General features: G+C 43.0%; 1 protein-coding gene across 4 annotated transcripts in view; it reads right to left on the bottom strand.

Moving 5' to 3' along the window:
* Window positions 1–1,522: 1,522 nt before the first annotated feature.
* Window positions 1,523–17,396, bottom strand: part of LOC306924151 (nuclear factor of activated T-cells, cytoplasmic 1-like) — a 178,506-nt gene continuing 162,632 nt past the window's right edge. For all 4 annotated transcript variants that reach the window (XM_079502523.1, XM_079502524.1, XM_079502522.1 and 1 more), the window contains one exon: window positions 1,523–4,090. In XM_079502523.1, the coding sequence (XP_079358649.1) occupies window positions 4,035–4,090 (56 nt within the window). In that variant the 3' untranslated portion in view covers window positions 1,523–4,034. The remainder of the gene's footprint in view (window positions 4,091–17,396) is intronic.

The following is a 17,396-nucleotide window of genomic DNA, read 5'->3' as shown; positions in this document are numbered from 1 at the left end:
CATGCCCTTCATAACAGAGGTATATCCAGGATTTACTGCCCGCAGATGGCTGACAAGAGACGAGGGCAGGAGCCCCACAACCACTGTGCCTAAACGCTCACTTTATAAAGTCCCAAATCAAGGGCTCAGTGGGAATAGAGTGGGGGAGGAAGCAGCGCCATAAAGATGCTGTAAATCTGCACAGTGAAACTTCTAAGACGTGCCCTGTGCCAGGTGGAGGTGCACGTGGACCCCAGGGAGAAAGTGGCACGCGCTAGGACCATTATGGCCCTCAGCATCTCCCTCTCCCTCTCTCTCTCCCTCTCTCTCGTTCTCTCACTTTCGTCATTCCTATCTATGGGAACGTCAATAAATCACCTGCAGCATTAAACAGGTCTATCAAGATTTTGCAATTCCGTTTGGTTTGCGCGTCATTGAATATTCCACTTATTTAAGCTTGTTTCTCCACCTAATAACGGTGTTAGCGATGGAAACCATGGCCCGTAGTCATCGCTCCACTGTGTCAAAGGGTACAGCTCAGTCAGAGGAAGACCTAGGTAAGACAAGGGTGCCAGGAAAAAGGGGCGTGACTGCATCTGTAAATAGCAAGGCTATTTCGGGCTTACCATGGGTGTTCAGGGGAGCGCCGCCTAGGCCTGCCTTCTGTCACTATGGCGATGGGCAGTTCCGAACTTCGCTGAATGGAAAAAGTCTGGAGGACTGGCAGGTGGTACACAGGAGCATGGCACAGCTCCCATGGTGAGGAGCTGTTTCTCTCTCATAACCACACACGCAACATGCACCTGAAGACACACAGGCCTCTCTTTATACTTGGCATATACACGGAGATTCTTAGCAGGTGACTGCATTGCCTGAATTTGACAGCATGGTTGTACCTCAGCCCAAATTGGATAAAGAAGAAGGGCGAAAAAAATGGCACATCTGAAAGAGCTAAAGCTTTCCTTGTTCTTATTGTGATAAGAGTCCAAATCTGTTTGGTATTTTTTAAATAAAAGAGCAGTATATCTTCAGTCTTCACACGTGGGGATGCTGGAAAAAGACACATGCAGTAATTGAATTTGTCCTATACTTGTCAATGTCCCACTGTCTCCATTTCAAGCTTTATTGGGAATATGGGGACAGTCTGGGCCAGTCCAAGGTCAAGCAGTATAACACAAGAAAATCAAACACGCAAGAGTTATGGAGAAAGTCTTAAACTAAAGTACGACCATATGGGCCAGGCATGTAAAATGTAGAGAATGCATTCAATATGGACAAAAAAAACAAAAAAAAAGCTTAGCAATGTCTAGTATTTGTGCACCCAAAAATATTATTTTGATACTGACATCAAATGGATTAACTGAAAACATTATATCTTTCCAGATTGTCAGAGAAATAAATCATTTTCAATCATTTTTCTTTTCTTTTTTAATAAAGGCTATAGATAAATGGAAAACGTGTTGTTGGACAGTAATAATAAAGCTGACAATTCTGGCCACAATGAGTGAGAAAATAAGTGAAGCGTACAATTAAGTATTGTCGTTCTTATGTAATTTATTAATTCATTGCTTAGAACACAATAAAAGGTACTTAAAACACAATTTCAATGTTCATAAATATGTCATATTAAAGAGAAGTATGCTTCACCTTGTGCCTAGATAGAAAAGCATTATAGAATTGCAGTCATCTTATAGACAAGAGAGAATAAGGCACAAAATAGAAATCTTATACATACAGTTTAGCCATGCTATTATATATACTATGTCTAAAATGCATTGGAAGCTATACTGTAAGTTGCTGTCAACTAATTTACCCTCAACATTAGTACTTTGTGCATGCTTGAGAAAGACATACATATAGAAAAGACTACTGCTCCATTGAAAGAAGTCATACTGTATAGGGCTGGGCAATTAACCCAAAATGATGTCAAAACAGACATTTAGAACCAATAACCAACTTAATCTTGTAGATTAATCGAAAAATCGAAAAGCATTCTTTTAAATATATTTTTACATTTCTTATATAGTAGGCTATATCAAGGAATCAACTCGAAAACGTTGTAATCAGGTTTTATTTTTAAACCAACCGTCTGATTGTATTATACCTTGGTGTACAATAGTGGGATGCAAAAATAAAGACAATAGCAGACAAGCTCACAACACATTGCAATGCATTGAGCTTATAGGTCTGCTATTTAAACTAACATAAAAAAGTTAAATCCTAATCGAGGCAAAACTCTTAAAAAAAATGTCGTGTTATTGGTTTGAAGTCCTATTGCCCAGCCCTAATGTATATCCAATTCCAATCACACAACAGAAGACATCAATCTACAATATTTGGTCTGGAAGAAAGAGAAAACCTGTACTGAGTCTATGGTAAAGTGCATAATGTTAGGCTTTAGATTGGGAACTGCTCTAAGATATCATGGTCTCTCCACTAGTAAAAAGCAAAGGAAGCATGGACAATAATTTCACCAAAGTCAAAATCCTTTGGTATGAAGAGATCAATTATTGCCAGGCTTTAAGGGTCAAATCCTGCCAGCTCTCCAGTATCATCACACACAAGTCAGGGGCTAAAACTGAGACTCTCGCACAGATTATTATTATTCATGTGCTTATTTACATGCAAACCCGCAGTGCAAGACATAATGACAACACGTGTGTGTGTGTGTGTGTGTGCTCCCGTTGAGATTCAGCAGGTAAGTATACCATTGTTTACCATTACTATTTATTACCTATCCTATATCTGAGTTCATAAGCCCCTCCCTGCTGGATGTGCTTTTCTGATTGTCTGAGCATCTTCGTGTCTTTTAACCACATAAACCCATACACTTAGTTGACCGGATTCCCAAGGGCGCTATACTAGGCCCCCTGCTGTTTTCGTCCTACGCTAAATATATGTTCGCCGGAAATCGCCGACCTACAAGCTCAATTTGCGTCGCATTGCGTCGCAGTGTGAGCTTGTAGATCTTCTAATTTCACCAAACGTTAGCCCCAGAATAGGGATGCTATACATTTCAAATAGTTTTTTTTTGGAATGGAATAGCGATCGATGGTGTGGAAGACTGGGGCAGGATGTTAGAACTAGGCACTAAGGTGAGAGGAAGGATGCAAGGTAGAAAACAAAAATAAAAATAAAGACATGTATCTGTATATGGCAAGTCAAGACCATAAAAAACTGAGCTAAATAGGAAACTGCATAATATAGGCATAAGGCTTAAACCAGTACATTTCAAATACATGTTTATACAAAAGAATATCATACATAACATTCAGTATAAATGAACAATGAGATAATAAGTAAGAAAACAAACAAACAAAAAAAATACAATTCTAATCTATTCACATATTTCCTAATTATTTTCCAGCCTTGTATGTTTCCCTGTAAACAAATCAATGAAATCACAAAATGTCATATAAAAAACAACCACTTTGATTGACAACGAGCCAAATGATTGCATCTGAGTGAGTGCTACTGGTGGTTTGTTATTGTGTATGTTGTTGTTGTCGTTGTTGTAAGGCACCACTTGGGCTGTTATGGTTTGACTAGACAGACAAACGGACCAAATGTATGTACACTCATTGTCCCATTAGCTTGTCCATGCATTAGGATACATCACAAAAATCACACTCGAAATGGAGATTGTCATTCATTGTCATTCAACATTGGTTAGCATAATATTCAGTCTCACTGAGCTGTTTGGTCCACCGAAGAGCAGAGAGAGCATTGCTGCAAATTAAGGCAAGTGCTGTCATATGATATCTCATGATCTCACTTCCCTTTTGTAAATCGTACTGTAACATTCATTTTTTTTCTGTTTAAAATCAAACGTGGCTATGCCGTTTCAGCATCAATGATTGTCATAGGTGCATGGCTCCGCGCCGAGCCTTGGAGTGAATCACTGCCACAGGATGGGCGTAGGTGGGGACTGGTGTTCAAAAGGCCCTGGTCAGTCACGTATTTCTTCATCATCCAGACCCTGAGGATGTTGTCTCTTTGTTGGTGAAGATGCTGTGCCTGTGTGCATCTGCCGTAGCATGCTGCCGCTGTGTCTTCTACGCGTGACTGTGCACAGAGATGCTGGAGAGGTCATTTCGGATGATTTCGTTAACTGCGGGAATGAAACAAAGGTAAAGGTCATTCAGATCACATTGTGTAAATAATTGTGTAAGTAAATGTATTGTCTAGATCCTCAATATCAGAATGTATGTGTTCACTTCTCATGCATCATCACATAAATTAAATCCTTGACCAAAAATGCATTGTTTGGCGGGGTTCAAGTCTTTGGACTAACAGCAATAAAGAGTGTTTTTGACAGTGCACCAAATTATTTCTGCATGTACATGTACAGTACACGTGCGCACACACACACACACACACACACACACACACACACACACACACACACACACACACACACACGCACACGCACACGCACACGCACACACACACACACACGCACGCACAACTCTTTTAAGTCATCTTCTTGTCTTTCCTGTTGTAGTTCCTGTGCCCGCGCCTTTCCCACACTCAGGCAGACAGAGAGCAGTTCCCTGCCTTTATCTGCTCTGTGTTCTTTGGCACAAGGGAGGGAAGTGACTGTGAAGATGGCAGGGACCCTGGGCCCTGTGGTTCACTGCAAACAAGAGGCTCCTCTGCGCAGGGCACCCTGCGATAAAGCACGCTGACGTAACGACACGGCCGGCCCGAGAGACAGAAGAGCCACTCAGTCTAGAAAGAATGACTGTCCAAAACAAGGGGCTCCAGCAGGAAGTCTACCCACCCTAAGACCACCGACTAGACTATAGTGTCCAAGACAGTCTGGCTCTACAGAATCTTATCGGTTCCTGCCTGGCCACTGTTTTGGCCTGAGTCCATACGCAGTAGTACCAATGAACACACACACACACACACACACAAAATCTAATCCATAATTCAGAGTCAGATAAAAAGGCAATAAGGCATAACACCGTTCAGACATCTGTTCAGACAGTAAAAGGGCTTATATCATAAAGCGACATGTAGTTTCCAATATCCAGTAATACATGGAGTACAATGCTGTATTGATGCAGTGAGTGATAAAAAAAGGGCCACACACACAATAGCATGCACAAACACACACAGGCACACAGGCGCGCGCGCACACACACACACACACACACACACACACACACACACACACACACACACACACACACACACACACACACACACACACACACACACACACACACACACACACACACACACACACACACACACGCACACACACACACACACACAGGTTGGTTGGGGCTCACCACCCTAAACAGGAGGAACTCCCATTGGAAAATGTCAGCCTGAGCCAACACTGCTGGCTGTTTTTACTCAATTCCGCTCTGGGCTAAACAGGCATTTACACGCTGAGGTTATTTTTAGTGATGCCTTTGCCGTGCACATAATGCAGTGCATGCAACAATTACTGTAAAAAAGCTAACGTTAATGTCACTGACTCCTCATCTCTATAGCTGGGGTGAGAAAATTGCTGCAGGTGATGCAGGGGAAGGGGAAACCCAAAAGCTTGCTACTTGCACCAATACGCCACAGAGGCACTTTTATTTTCCTCCCGAAATAAAAGCCGTCGCTTCCTTTCTTGTCGGTATAAGAATAGTGACATCTCGTCCGCCCACTCAATAACCACCGTGTTGTTGTGCCGTGCTCGTTCAACTAATGTTTTCCATTGTCATGGCCTCCGATTTTCCATTCTGAACAGGCACGTAATGAAGAGAAAAAGGGGGAAATGAGAAAAAGAGAAATGCAAAGGTAGAAAACGGACCCCCCCCCAGTCCCCCCGTGGCTTTGTACATACACACTGTTGACGTGAGAACCACAGTGACAGGATGTGGCTAAATGTTACACCACAACACGTACAACACCAGCCTGTTATTTATAGGCATGTAAGGGTTATTGACATGTCACCATTTAGCACTGCACTCTTCAAAGCACACTTTGACAATGTTGATTGAGTATTCATTGTTCAACATCCGGTAAGGTAAATTACTGTAACATAACTTAACAATATATGATCAAATAAATTAATCGGGAAATGGTTCCAAAAACAAAACAATTTTATCAATAACAATTATTACAAACAACTTAGTTTTATATCAAAGGTACCAATTGACAATTGCTTATTTTAACTCAACAAGGGGCAATAAATAAATAATCACATTTAAGTAAAAAAAAAAAAATACCCTTAACATTTGTTAATTTTTTACAATCCTGATCCAATATTCTAATATTTAATTATTTGAAGTAAATAACAGGCCATGGCAAAACTATATACAAAAATAAAAATAATAATAATAATATATTTTTTGGATGCCCTAAAAACACATTTGTTTCTCAGGCAAACAAACCTCCCCCGGTTGACAAGCCATCACTCTCTCTAAGTCTACTGATTAAATGACAAGGTAACCACAAAAACACAGCAAAAATGTTAAGCTGGGCAACATATTTTCAAAGCAGGTTTTCAACATAAATTGAACCACATCCTGGATATGGGGAATGTGACAATGTATCCAATATAACTAAGCTGCAGTCGGCTTTGTAAAATAGCTATAAAATCATCCCTCATGCAAAAGCTTGATTTTCTGTAAGTATTTGATGGAATGGAAAATATTAAACACTAAAGCTACTTCACCGCCAATCTACAAGCTCAGATTGTGACACGCTGTGAGCTTGCAGATCTACTGTTTTCTCTATTAAATAGAGAAAACATTTAAAACTTGTTTTCCTGAAATTTTCAGGGGAAAAAAAAGGTTTAAATGTTTTGCCTACAACGACATTCCCATGGACACCAGGGCTCATGTGGTTAAACAAAAACCCACAAGACGCTGAAAGCCCCACTAGAGACCCCTAGAGGCCATGCTGGTCTTTACGCCCCACATGACCAAAGTGGTTTGAACCGCACGACTTGACAACCGCTTGGGGCTAATGATATACAATGACAGTATTTTCCCCTAGCTAATGTGTGGCCATAATATTGCATAAATGTGTGTCAATGGATAATCATTTTCAATAAAACAACCCCAACAGGCCTCTCTCAACAGGATGTGGATTGGAAACTAGCTTTTTTTTGTATCACCCTCATTAACGGAAAGCGGTAACTGGGAGGAGGCCATCTAACGAATAAACAAAAACAGAGGAAAATTGAACTGAATATATTCCACTAGTGAGAAGCCATGCCCTGCAACCCTGGCCCACAGCGTGACATCCTCTATTAGCCAAGGTGCCAGCGTGATCACCGAGCCACAGCCGGGACCTGTCAGGGCTTATGCACAGGGCTGGGCTGCAGGGAATTCTATTTCAGGCAGGTGTGAGAGTGACACAACAGCCCGAGTGTGCTTTAATACTATGCCAACCACGCTAAACAGCTCAATGGACACTCTAGCTCTTTTGTCGAGGCGGCCTCTCAGTATCCCTTGGAAGGACAGACTGCTCATAAGGAAGGCCCATGCAGTCTCCGTTGGGTGTGGCTACTATTGGCAGAATGAACGCTAAGCTCTCCAAGGTAATCTGTCTGCATAAACAGTGATGAAAAACGACTTGCTCTGCCCTCCAGCAAGGAGGGCTAACGCCTTTTTTATACTTGGTTGCACATCGGTGATGCACGCTGAAAATAGCCGATCTACGTACATGCACGATGCACAACCAATTATAAATCAAGCATAAATGAGCTTGTGTTGCTGCTTGAGAGGTGCATGCATGCTGCTCCAGAGCAGTAGTAGAAACTTTCACATGAACCACATCATCGACAACCCATAAAAAGGAATTTACAACCCATCGCTTACAAAGCAGGCTGAAGAAACAACTGCAACAGCAGCACATTTCTAGCCATTGTGCAGTAATACGGCCATTTGCCGCGAAGAAGATGTAAAGGTTAAAGCGATTGCCTGATCCTGATAAAGACGAAACAGAACACTGCAGAAGAATCCATCAGAGTTTACCGTGTTGCAATTTGGACGCCCTTGTTATTTGGTTATCCAAGCGGGGGTGAGGGGGGTTATTATGACTTCATTTGGCCACTCTGGGCATGCACGTTCGGCCTGAACCTGACCTACGCTGGGGATTCAGTTAGCCTAGTTATAGCGGGGAGCGTCGGCGAAGGGATTCGGTAACAGCAGCACGGCTGCCTCAACAGAGGATGGATGCCCTGCGGTCTGGGGAGAGAGAGAGAGAGAGACGTGGAGCCCTGGAGGCCTTAAGTAGCCGCTCGGAGGTTCTTGCCGACGTAACCTGATATACCCCGTCCAATCATGGGGGCTGACTGGCAATGACCTGGCAGAGGCCGACTTCACCTTCCCCTCGACTTCCCCCCCGTTCGGCTTTTGACTATCCAAACACCACCTCTGAACTCCAGGTTGTAACTGAGGCTTCCTGTACTGAGCCTTCTGTTTCTCACTAGATCGCCGGTTCATATATGCCGAAGGGAGAGGACAGCATCTTCCTGCAGCCACTGTCACTTTCACTATAGCGTGAATGAAGTGGAGTGCAGGTCAGGGACCTGTAGGCCATGTGGTCCAAGATGATGTTTCCTATGGTTTACACGTCCAGCTCCTCTAGTGCCACATCAGGATTGTGAGAAAGAGGTGGCAATTTCCTTCCATTGTAGTGCTCCAACTCTCAATAGCATATGAGGAAGTCAATATGAGTCATAGGTCCTCATTCATATAAACACAGATAAACACGGAGCATAGAAACAGGGTTAGGATTTGCTGAGGGGGGGAATCCATCCATGCTTTGCTTTGGATATCCCCCCTCCTCTCGTCATTCATATTATCACTGGTGGGGATATGTTTCATCCCATGCATTTTGATAATAATTCAGTTTAACAATTAAATTAAAAATAAATACAATATGTTGTCCCCAGTTAACCCATGGGCAAATTTCCCCTTTTTACATTTTATTTTTGCTTAAAAAGAAATCTCTATAAATATATAGATATGGTATGTTTAATTGTGACTGTAGGTCACATTTACTATGAAAACCTGCATCTCCCGTCCCTCAGTTAGTTAGTCACCCACGCCTCCATAGATGGTCACGCCTCCTGACATCACGCCTCGTGACACGTCACGCCACCATATATGGCCATCTCCATATATGAAGATCACGACACTGACCTCATCTAACACTGGATAACCATACATGGAGAAGACTCTCTACATCTGACCTCAAACCTCAAACCCTTAGATCTCCATATATGGAGCTGACCTGTTCTGACCTTGCATTTGTTTATCCCTCCCCACCAGTCCTTGTTCTGACATTCCATATATTGATCTGACCTTCCATGCCAAAGCGGCAGCGCTCGCCTAGCAGTCTGCCATCACCCAGGCGAGGTCGCTTCTCGCTCTCAGGGCGTCTTACTGGTAAATATGGAAAATAGTAAAAGTAGTAGCAGTAGTAGTAGTAGTATACCGTATGAGTTCATCTATGAAAAAACTTCAATGATTCAAAGATTTTCTAAATCTTTCAAAATTGTTCAGAAATTTCTACAAGCTCACATGGCATTGTGACACATTGTGAGCTTGTAGATCGGCTTTTTTGAGGGGCGCTAGCCCCTCCTGCAGCTTTTGTCCCCACAAAATGTCCACAACACAACATTAAATGCCATTGATAATGAAGGGAAAATATACGTCATCTTGTCCCCACTCTCATATTTGCCATCGACAATGAAAGGAGAAATTAGGTCAAATGTCCGTCAAATATGACTATATATTTGTGGCAACAGGCAACAGGCATTCTGATTGGGCAGTATGAGATGATGCATGATGATGTACGGGCTATTAAATGGTTAAGAAAATCCCCCAGAAACTATAGTAACTTTGTGGAGGTGCTGGGTTCGAAAAATTACATATGAAAAGAGAGGGAAACCGCACACTCGTATGCTCCAAAAGATAAATTTATTGACGACGTTTCGAGCCAAGGCTCTTCATCTGGTCAAAACTCAAAGAACCCCCCCCCCTCCTATTTTTCTTTTTCTTTAATACAAATGGATTTGCACACATAAGTGATATGGTCCCACTCACAGCCGCAAACAGTCACACAGACATAAATACAGACATAAATATAATTCCACACATGCACATACTGTACTGTAAACACGCAAATTCACTTTGAATGCTAAACCTCGCTTGAACCCGACACGCATGTGAAAATGATCCTGTGCTGAAGCCAAGCGTAAAGTTTGAAGCTGGTGGCCAGAGACAATTGAATTTCCTGCTACATATTACTTTTGTTTCCCCACTATATCAAATCTTCTCTTGGTCTCAGCAGAAACACTTAATGGACAATTTGCTGCCTCCCACGCAAGCCTGGGGACGACTGCAGGGAGCGGCTCGAAACAAACGTCACTCATCTTTCTGCTAATGATAAACTTTGTCTTTTGGAAATGGAATAGGGATGGTTCAAGGGGTCAGAACACACACATATATGAGAGAGAGAGAGAGAGAGAGAGAGAGAGCGGGAACACTCGTACGAGAGTGAGACAGGCCGATACCAAGTATTTGGGGACAGGCAGATACAGACAGATAGACACAGCGGCAAGTACAGTATGCAATCATTATTCCCAGAGATAAACACACATGGAAAGAGACAAAGTGTTCCACTAATGCATCATGGTGATAAAGTGCTTCATAAATTCATCTTAGCCTTGCAGGTAGACAGCGTCTAATCCATCGCAGGGTTCCCTTTGGGCCTAATGATGTGATGATATGTACAGACAGACAGCATATTTCATCTCCCAGCTCTCTGGCTGATGTGTGAAGCCCAGGGCTTCCCCATGTGGAAGCACTCAGCCTCCACCAATGACGGTGGGGAATGCAGAGAAGAAACAATGACAGAGATATCGGGCCCGAGACTATTGGGCTTTTGTTTTTTAAAAATGGAGCCGAGAGCGGGCCAGCGAGCGCTGGGAGGTTTTCATTTAACAAGTCTCCTGCAGAAGCTGTGGCCGTTAACATGTGCGTTAGGGATGCGACCTATCAGCTCCCTGCACTGCCAAAGTGAACAATGACGATACGAAACCGTATCGACTCCTAGAGATAAAAGATGAGAGGAAAGGAGAGAACAGAGGGAGGAATAGGAGTGGAAGTTATTTTATTTTATTTAACTACTTAAGCCCTCACTCATCAGCCTTTACTCATCAGAAGAAAAATAAAAGCCTGGTAACGAACAACGGCAAAAAGTGTCCATGACTTCCGTTGTATGTAAGCTGTCTTTTTTGTTCATACCCTGGCAATTTAAAGAGATCTGTACAGTGTCAAAGTAACCTCCTCCTTGGGTGGTACAGTAGCCTTTCTTGTCCAATGAAATGAAGACCTATTCGACCTATTCAAACATAAAAATGGGCTCTCTACAATATATATAGATATATTTTACTTTTGAACATTTTAGCCTATAATGGCATGGCCAAAATAGGCACACCGGGTTGAAAGTGGTTAAAATAAGCAGCAAAATTGCCAATACCGATTGTTGTCATATCAGTAAACCGATATAGGAGGTGAAAAAGAAAATGGAAGATACAGTAGGTGGAGCAGGAGGATTGGGAAAGGTCGAATGAAGTTGTAACGTTCCAGCGAGCACTCTTGAACGCTGGCGTTCCCTCAACGCTGCAGCCATTTTGTCTGTTGGAAGCACGCACTCGGAAGCGGCCTTGACAAATGACAATGACATATTTCCAGCATACCCCTACGGAGCAGTGAATGCATTGGGATAAAGTGGAGCTCTGCTCCAATATCCACCTGTGCCTTTAGCGTGATCCTCAGATGTGACTCCCCGTTTTCGGAGGACTTGCTTTATTGCTCTCCATAGCCTGATGAATCCTATCGTTTGCCATGGCTAAACGAGCTGGCCCCAGAGACATCAATTGTCTACTCAGCTCAGACTAAAAACACTTAGCCAGAGCCAAAGTAGGCAAGGCCTAAAGCCTGGTAGAGTCTCTTGTCTGATCCTAGTTTTAGTCTAAAGGCAACAGCTTTTCCCGAAAACCCTGCCGGCTGATGTGCTTATTTTGGCCCCGGCGGTTACAGTACAGTGGCCTTTTCTTTTTGATGTTGTGCGGCGTGTAGCCTTTTTCTCTCCCTATCTCGTCTCTTTCTCTTTGTGACACAGCCACCTCCTCCCTCTCCTCCACCTCCTCTCACTTCCTCCCAGGCCTCATGGGGGATGTCGGGTGTGTTCGCTCCAGGCTGCTCTGCTCTCCGGGGAGGATGAGGGGGAGGTGTTTACATGGCTAGGGTCGCTCTCTGGTGCCCTCGGCACTGATTTCACAGAAATGAAGTCACTGTTTACTGTTAACCACGTTAACCGTGGCGTCCCTATTTTGGGCATGTCATTATAGTAATAAAGTAAAACAAATATATCACAAACATCTTCTTGCTATTCCCTCTATTTTTTTAAATAGGGCTTAAGTAGTTAACTCTCTCCGACTGATCATTTGCTAGTGTGGTTGCAGCTGTATGTTTAGTCATGAATATCACCTGACCTTTTCCCCAGCCTATAAAAGCCAATCCAGAGTGTTGACCGAACCCCGAGAGCATAAACATGGTTATCCTCACCAGTCCATCGAGTCAAATGAACACTCCACATTTTGCTGTGCAGTAAAATAGTCCAGGCTGATATAGTTGTATTGTATTTCCTAATCTGAATCGGTGGGGTTCCATGCACCGCAGAGAACCGAGCGACCACAGCGCATGGCAGAAAGCAAACACGTTTGAGGTTGGAAACGTTCACACACAGATGGTATATAGATGATTCGCGTTGGTGCGAAATCAAGACTCCTATTTCACACAACTAATGAAGCGTGGCCAAGTCAAAGCAAACAGCAGTGCCTCAAAAATACCTCAAACTGACTGCAATGCACACAAGTCCAGCTGATTGAGATATGAAAGGAGACAGATTAAAACTGCACGTATGCCTCATTACCAGCGGGTTCATGGTAAAATAACGCTGCCATCTGATAAACTGGCTTTGATTGATTTGGAATTAGAAACGTATGCTCCGACCGAGGTCCGCGCCGACGGATAGAGATTTTTTTTTGCCGTTTTTTTGAATATGGCAGACAGAAAAAAAAAAGGAAAAAGACGAACATATTGAAACAATCATACTTCGGTAGATTATGGCTGTCTGAGTGAGAATTTGGCTGTGCACCTGCATATAATGGGATTTATGACATCAGCATTTGTATTCTGCCTCTTTAAATCACCTGTTCGCCTGTCAGTCGTAATGTGGGATTTCAGAATCCCAGTTTTTATATACATATATATATAATATATATATAGAAACTGTGTTGCCTGTGTCCAAAAAGGCTTACCTCAGTGCAACTTTTATTGGTTCCTATCCATCACACAGAGGACACAGTGAGGTACCTTGCTGTTATAAGTGCGTGCATGCGTCTGTGTGTGTGCATCTGTGTGTGAATCTGTGTGTGTGCGTGTGCGACTGTGTGTGTGCGTATGTGTGTGTTGTAGCTCATTGTTTTTATATTAATTTGGCAGCCTGGGCCATGTCCACAGGCTGGTAGTCAGAGGCTTGAGGATTATGGGGTGAAAGGCAAAGCAGCTTGAAACATACTGTTCAATCTCCTCCATTATATTTGGAGGAGAAGGTGCTTTTTGTGCCCATGATTTTTTTCCCCAGGTGTTGGTAATATGACAGAATATGACAACTCAGTTCATGTGCATGTGCTGCCTATAGTCTGTACATTTAGGGCTTGTTTGGATTCAAGCACTGAGACACATGTTGTTTTGAGTATGTGGGATATCAGAAGCAACTGAAAAATATTTGTGCCCTTGATAATGTAATTTATAAATGTGGACTCAAATAAAGGAAATGAAATGCGCGCGCGTGCGTGTGTGCGCGCGTGCGTGCGTGCGTGCGTGCGTGCGTGCGTGCGTGTGCATGCCATGGCCTCGGTTCAGACGTGTACCCTCTGCCATCTTCCTCAACTTGAAGTAGCAGACAAAGCAGTAGAACTGCTCCGGATTTCGCAATAATATTTCGGCAGCGTCTGAAATGTGCAGATTCCACCACGTGCCAACAAGGTTAATCTCTCACAGGCTCTTTCGCCGGTCCGGACGGTGTGTTCTGGTGAAGGTCTGACAGCCAGACACTCACAGTACAATAAACTATAATATTCCGATATTCCGTGCGGAGAAATATCCTCTTTTCATGGACTGTGCTTTTTTCCAGCTTTAGCACCTTGATGAAACACAGCCGTGGGAGTGGTACTGTATATATTCTACACCGCGCATCTCTGTCGTTGGATGATCTGGCATGCCCCGTCCTAAATCACAGCATACGCGTTGAAGAGTACTCTGAAGGTAGCTACACTTTCACAGCCCCACGCCGTGCGCAATCGGACAGATCTGAGAGCGGCTAGCGCTTCGCACCGCGGCTGCAGGAACGCGCTGATTAACGCTCGTTCTGCTGACCCCAGAGCTGCTCAGCGGCTTGAAATGATCACCACCTGCAGGGCTAGACGGACTCAAAGGAGGAGGTCTCCTGAGGTCAAATCATGGACTTATAGGAACTGTAGAAGGGAGGCCAGTTTGGCAAATCTCCCACTTCTCTCTTCTCTATACGGATCAGTCTCTTGTTTGATTTGTGCATGCAAACTAACGCTCGTCCATCTGGATATTCTGATGTGCCTGGTGCATCCAGAATATCAGACTCAAATCTATGGGGAGGACAGGATTATGCTTCTACAGACAGATAGAAAGATCAACTGTAAATCATAGTGTCGTAGCTGGCAGTTGGCTCCTGGATATGATGACCAAGGCATTTCATCACGTTTCAAGATTGATAATACGTGCTGGGGCTTTGCCACTTGAAAACCTTAGCAGAAAGACGACATCCATGTAAAATATATAGTAAATCTCTCTCATTAAATTAAAACGTAATGACGCATTCCAATAATGTGGTGTGTTGAGCAAATTTGGCATGGGTGATTAGACGAGTAGAAAGACGGCCAGAAATGTCTGAAAGCTGAATGTTGGGGACTGTGCAGTGTCATTGTACAGTTGGAGGCCATCGATATTGTCCTTTTCTTTTTGCTGAGGTTTGCGTGATCTGCGCAAAAGGACAGTTAACCCATTTTGGGCGGGAACCCCTTTTGGTGTTTTAAACATTGTTATAATTTAGCTATTGAAAAATAGCAGATCTACAAGCTCATAGCGCGCCACCAAGTGGCGCGCTACGAGCTTGTAGGTCTGCTATTTTTGAAAAATCTGGAGGATTTAGAAGGATTTTTTTAAATGTTGAGGTCAGGCCTAAATGGGTCAAATGATAAGGGACAATATCGGTGGCACCCAACTGTAGCTTTTAATAATAAGAGTTTTATGTGTTGCTGTCCAGCATCATGACAAAGGCTTACTGAGAGGGTGAAAGGATTTCCCTATTTGCTAGCTATGTTTTGAGAGTTGAGAGTTTTTAAGTGTACAATCTGGAGCGAGCAGCACTCATTGAGATTTATAGCTACCCAGGTTCATAATGTCAGCGACGGGACACTAACAGTTCAGTGGTTACGATCTTTCACTCCCTAAAAATCAACCTAGTCACCCGCCGCTCGGCGGGTCTCCACGCAGCGGGCCGTCACTGGGAAAAGGAGAAAAACTAAATACAACCTTTAACGTTGTTCTTTCTTTGGCTTTTTTGTGGTGTTGGGGCTCTAACAGCTTCAGCTCAGAGAGAGGCACGTATTCTACAGTAGTGTGAGTGTCTGCATGCGTAATAGAACAGGGGCACCAGGAGACACTGCCAAGGGGGGAAAAAAGAAATCAATGAGTGCGTGCTACTTAATTCTGCCTCACATTTTCCTCTCGTTCTCCTAAAGTCTGTCTGTCTGTCTGTCTGTCTGTCTGTCTGTCTGTCTGTCTGTCTGTCTGTCTGTCTTTCCTTAATTTGTACGGCTGACCTGCTTCCCATGCTTGTTGAATATTTCTGGAGAATCTCCTGACCCTAAAACAGCTTCCTCATTTATTCTATTCTATTGTAATCTATCTATTTCTATCAAATCTACGACTGAAATGTGCTAGATAAAATAAATTAGACTTGTCTAATCGGTCTTATTATTCTAAATCCTTATCATTGGCTCTAGTTAACAACTACACCCGTACACCAACATGAAGAACAAATCAATCCCAGGTTCCCAGAATATTTAATACACATGATTAGCAGATAAATGAGGGATAGATTCATTAAAAATGGCACGACTACTGTATAAATCTGAGGAAAGTATTTATTTTTCCCCCGCCAGATATTCTTTATTTAACATCTGTGCGGAGCTTGTAGGATTGAAACGGAGGACAATGTGGATTTGGTTTATGGTTTTGGGACGTTACTGGGACTCTCTCTGTTTGGAAATCCATCTTACAGTGTATATATATCTCTATTTCACTATCCAACCTCTTTCTTTCCGCCTCTCTCTCCCTCTCCCTCTCCCTCTCTCAGTGTGTTTTAACAGCGGGAGTACAACGGCGACTCTGGGCGATACAATCTCCTAGTGGCCGTTCCTGCTGTCATGATGTCCTCGTATTGGTGGTATGGAGGGTAAACAAAGCAACACATGAATTTGATTTGGCTATGGTCGGACGATGTTGTGTTTTCGGGCGACGTTCCTCCGCCCACTTCTCGACTATCTTCTCTTCGTCTGCTGTCGCCGGTAGTTGCTGAGTCCCATATAGGACAAATATACACACTTCCGGAAAATACGTCAGGCTGTCGCCCTCTGTTAAAACGCACTGTCAGTGGTGGAAAGTAACTAAGTACATTTAAGTACTGTACTTAAGTACAATTGTACTTTACTTGAGTATTTCCAATGACTTTTACTTCTACTTCACTACATCTCCGAGGCAAATATTGTACTTTTACTCCACTATATTAATTTGGTAACTTTAGTACTTTGTAGATTTTGATTTAGATTTTTATTACAAAACATGCATTATCCACTTCAGCCCTGTATACATTTCGGCCAAATGAAAATAGCCAATCTACAAGCTCACAATGCCCATTGTGAGTTTATAAATCTGCTATTTTCAAAAGATTGTTTATACATTTAAAAACTTGAAATGAAACATTCTGCATAAAGAGTACTTACTACTTTTGGTAGGCCTATACTTTAAGTCCATTTTGATACCAATAGTTTTGTACTTTCACTCAAGTACATTTTGAATTCCAGACTTTTTAACTTGTTAACAGACTTACTGCTTGTGACGTAACGCTCCGCCATAAGGAATGTAATTAGCTTCCGCTTCTGGCTGATAAGCTTTATTATTGATGCCAAACCGGATCGCTGATTTCTATTTCTTCATTATTATTTTGGCTTGGCCTTTCCTTCTTTAGCGATCCTAGACCGGGTTGCCAACCTCGCCCCCGTCCGC

The sequence above is a fragment of the Electrona antarctica genome (assembly GCF_951216825.1).
Source record: "Electrona antarctica genome assembly, chromosome: 6".
In the NCBI taxonomy this organism is placed as follows: Eukaryota; Metazoa; Chordata; class Actinopteri; order Myctophiformes; family Myctophidae; genus Electrona; species Electrona antarctica.
The sequence above is the reverse complement of the archived record's forward strand: the minus strand, read 5'-3'. Positions and strand labels throughout refer to the sequence as shown.